This window comes from Emys orbicularis, chromosome 13, assembly GCF_028017835.1.
Source record: "Emys orbicularis isolate rEmyOrb1 chromosome 13, rEmyOrb1.hap1, whole genome shotgun sequence".
In the NCBI taxonomy this organism is placed as follows: Eukaryota; Metazoa; Chordata; order Testudines; family Emydidae; genus Emys; species Emys orbicularis.
The window spans coordinates 39,720,843-39,725,323 of NC_088695.1; the positions used below are offsets into that span (position 1 = coordinate 39,720,843).

Genomic DNA, 4,481 nt, shown 5'->3' on the forward strand with positions numbered 1-4,481 from the left:
CTTGCCTCCGACGGGGAGATCTGCACCTGGAGTCCAGTCAGCTGCTGTGCTCCTGAAGGGGAGCTGGGACCCTGTGGGAGAGCAGGGCTCACTCCGGACAGTGGGGAGCCTGGCTAGCAGCCCGGCTTGGAGCGGAGCCCAGGCAGCAGCCCATGAGCCGGCTTTCTTGACAAGGATGACAGCTAACAGCCGCTGTAAGAAATGCAGTGTTTACACAGACAGTGCATCACCCTAACTACACCACCATAAGCCCTACGCCTCTCACTGAGATGGTTTTATGATGTCGGCACAGTAGGGGAGTTACATAGGCAGGAGGAGCATTTCAGCGTGTACACCTCTGCTGTTTTGTCAACAAAAGCTGACATTTGTCAACCAAACTGTGTAGTGTAGACAAGGCCTAAGGCTGTCTTTGAAGTAATAACATTGTTTTCATACTTATATTTGAACAATACAAGGTGGCAGTTTTTATCTTTTGCTTTTGTGGTTTTCACGGTCTGGGGGAAAATGCCTTGTTGAATTTCTGCACTTAAGCGTCACCACGCTAAACTGTGATAGCAGTCACATTAGCTACCCCTGTGACTGATCTCATTCGACATGATGTGTCACAGCACGGATGCACTAGCCTGGAAATTCAAGCAGGACTTTGGAATGGTGGAAGCGGCTGTTGTTCCCACCACCCTCCTATTTAAAAAAAAAAAAAAAAATCACCGAGCAAAGAAAGGTCAAGACTACACCCAGGAAACGTCGGAGATGTTTAGCAACTCCTTTTATTCCCACATTCAGGCCATCGCTATGAAAGAAGAAATGCCCTAGATTAGATGAGGGATGAAGTTGAAATGTTTCAGGTGTAGGATCTGAGCGATTTCCAGTAGGGCTGTGGCTTCTCCCTCGCTTCTGAATAGTTGACCCTCGCTCTCCTGCCTGCCACTACCACCTCCAGGCTGTCCCCGACTAGCTCTGTTAACTGCGGGGCTCCGCAATCCTCCCGCTCCATGCCCGAGAAGAGACGCTGCTGGAGGCTTGGCAGCTGTGCGGGGCCTGGGGCCCCACCAGCCTGACGTCCCGGCCCCAGCTCATTGTGACGCCGGGCGCTGCCCAGCGGGGGCCGGTCGGGCGGCTGGGGCGGGCGTGGCCATGCGCTGGCCGGCAGCTCTCAGGCCCCGGGGCGCCTCCTGCCCCCTGGAGCCGCCTCCCTCGGGCTCCCCGCTCCCTCCCGCCGCCCCTTTCTCCCGCTTCCCTTTGCTGCCGGGGATCGGGGCCGCCCCGCCGCCGCAGCGCATGGCCGGCCAGTTCGGGAGCATCCTGGTCGGCTCCTACCTGGAGATCAAGCGCAGCGATGGGCGCATCCACCCGGCGCTGGTCACGGCGCTGCACCGGGACAGCTCCAGCCTCACCGTGGAGTGGGTCGAGCAGGGGGCCAACAAAGGCAAGAGGGTGGAGCTGCAGCTCGCCTTCGCCCTCAACCCCCACCTGGCCCCCGCCGCGCCCTGCTCCGCCCAGGGCGACCAGAGCCTCCCGGCCGAGCCGGCGGCGACGCCCGCCAAGCTGGAGCAGCCCGGCGGGGACGGCGGGGAGCCGGAGCCCGGCCGGCCCCGCGCGGGGCGCTGCAGCCCCGGCAGGAAATCGCCGTGCGTGCGGCAGGTGGAGCGGCTGCAGGAGCTGCGCCAGAAGCGGCGGCGGCAGCAGCGGGAGCTGCGGGAGCAGCGAGCCCAGCAGGCGGCCGGCTCGCCGCACCCCAACTACGACGTGATCTGCATGATCCAGGAGTACCGGGGCCGCCTGCTCGGCGGGGCGCTGGGCGGCCCCGAGCCCGGCCCCCAGCACCGGATCCGCGTCTGCGTCCGCAAGCGGCCGCTCAACCCGCGGGAAGCCGGGCTGCAGGACTTCGACGTGGTGACCGTCCCCTGCCGGGGCGTGGTGGTGGTGCACGAGGCCCGGCAGAGGCTGGACCTCAGCCGCTACCTGGAGAGCCAGACCTTCCGCTTCGACCACGCCTTCGACGAGAGCGCCCCCAACGAGCTGGTGTACAGGCACACGGCCCAGCCGCTGGTGGAGAGCATCTTCCGCCGGGGTATGGCCACCTGCTTCGCCTACGGCCAGACGGGCAGCGGCAAGACCCACACCATGGTGGGAGACCTCTCGGCCAAGGGCCAGGGCTGCCCCAAGGGCATCTACACCCTGGCAGCCCAGGATGTCTTCTGCTGGCTGCAGGAGCCCAGCTACAAGCAACTGGAGCTCCAGGTCTACGGGGCTTTCTTTGAGATCTATGGGGGCAAGGTGTACGACCTGCTCAACTGGAGGAACCGGCTGAAGGTGCTGGAGGACGGCAAGCAGCAGATCCAGGTGGTGGGGCTGCAGGAGGAGGAGGTCAGCTGTGTGGGGGATGTCATGAAGCTCATCGAGATGGGCAACAGGTGCAGGACGTCCGGCCAGACCTCTGCCAACACCCACTCCTCCCGCAGCCATGCCATCTTCCAGATCATCCTCCGGAAGAGAGGGAAGCTGCACGGCAAGTTTTCCCTGATTGACTTGGCTGGGAATGAGAGAGGAGCAGACACTGGCAGTGCGGACAGGCGGACGAGGCTGGAAGGGGCTGAGATTAACAAGAGTCTCCTGGCACTCAAGGAATGCATCAGGGCCCTCGGGCGCAACAAAGCCCATACCCCATTCAGGGCTAGCAAACTCACCCAGGTTTTAAGGGACTCGTTCATAGGGGAGAATTCATGCACCTGCATGATCGCCACCATCTCTCCAGGGATGAGATCCTGTGAGCACACTCTCAATACTCTAAGGTACGCCAACAGGGTGAAGGAACTGACGGTAGATCCTAATTCCCTTGGACAGTCACATTCAATCATCACCCAGTTCCCATATCAGCTGGATGACCTGAAGAAACCATGGACTGTACAGAGCTTGCCTGAGACGGATGAGTTCAAAGTATTTTGTGTACAGAAAGAGGAGGAAGCCTCTCCTCAGTTGTTTACTTTCAATGCCAGAGAGAAAGCCCAGAAGAAAAGAAAAGAGTTGGATGAGAAAGCACTTATAGAGGAGCACCAGGAATCTCTTCGATGGTTGAAAGTATTCCTGGAAGTGGCTGAAGAAATAGATTATGACGTGGATTTTTATGCTGCACAGTTTGAAGCAGTCCTGGGGCAAAAGATTGGCATTCTGACTGAGATCCAAGATAAAGTGAAATCATTCCGGTCAATCCTACGTAAGGAACAACATGGCGGCAACCAGATCAGTGTGAAGAGATCCCGTGTTCTGTAAATTAAGCAGAAAGATTGTAAACTACTGTGGCTTTAGCCACCCCAACAACTTGATTGCTTAAAGAATACTTAAAAGATGTCTGTGGGAATGTCCTGTTTGTTTTTCTCTTGAACGGCATTTCGGGCTAGCGTGAAAATCACTCCTAGGATGTCGCCAGATAGTTTCTCGCTGCAGATAGCAGAACCATGCAGGGTGTAGGGCTAATCACTAGGGAAAAGCAGGGAACTCATAGAAAAGAAATCGAATCTCACGTGTGCAGGCTTTCCTCATATCCCTTTAAAATATATATATTTGTACCTTTCTAGGTACTGCCTATTCCCGCATTCTGTCAAGCTGTACCAACTTGAGAACAGATTCCCGGGGAGTTAGGCATTTTGAGTGATTTAAAAAGGTGTTAGAGTGCAAAGCACTGTCGTTTCTATTCTGAGAATGATACTTTTGGGGAATGTAGGTTATTTTGTGCATAGCATAAGCAATAAGCATATAGAATATGCCCCTTCTACTTTTTCTCTCTCAACTGTGTTCTTGTGAGTCATTTAAAAAAATAAAAGAAAAACTTCTTCCTTCCCAGAAATCAGGCCAAGGAACAAGATACTGTCCTATGACTGTCCTATGGGGAGAAATTCAAAATCAAGTGATGTGCCTTCAAGGGCTAGAGAGGGACACAGGGGATACAGTGCCCTGTATCAAAGGCCTTGAAGAGAGGCAATTTGCCAGACCAAAGGGCCAGAAAAGCTGCATTCACCAAAGTGCTATCTGATAAGTGCACATTACTGTGCTAAAGGCATAAGGTGAAAGATAGCCGTAGATTGTTGCATCATCCCTGATGTGAAACACTACAGACTCTGCTCTTTGTTGGATAGCAGTTATGCTAAACCTTCTGGTACTAGGGTGACCATATATCCCAATTTTATAGGGACAATCCCGATATTTGGGGCTGTGTTTTATATAGACGCCTATTACCCCCCACCCCCGTCCCGATTTTTCACACTTCCTGTCTGGTCACCCCATCTGGTACACATCTACACTTATTATTTATTTTAGAAATGAATTTGGTTAAATTCCTGAGCGATATAGGGCAACAAATAAATATTTATGAGATTAAAATGTGTAAATAATACATAATTAATTGATGGCAATCTCTGCTCTTTTCCTCTTCCTACTTGGCTTTTGATACCATCAACCAGTTTATCCCATTGCGCGTGTGAGGT

General features: G+C 54.4%; 1 protein-coding gene across 1 annotated transcript; it reads left to right on the top strand.

The window, feature by feature from the left end:
• Positions 1-1,278: 1,278 nt before the first annotated feature.
• Positions 1,279-3,270, top strand: KIF2B (kinesin family member 2B). The gene has a single exon (XM_065415750.1). It carries the CDS (start codon positions 1,279-1,281, stop codon positions 3,268-3,270), a length of 1,992 nt encoding a protein of 663 aa, XP_065271822.1.
• Positions 3,271-4,481: the final 1,211 nt, after the last annotated feature.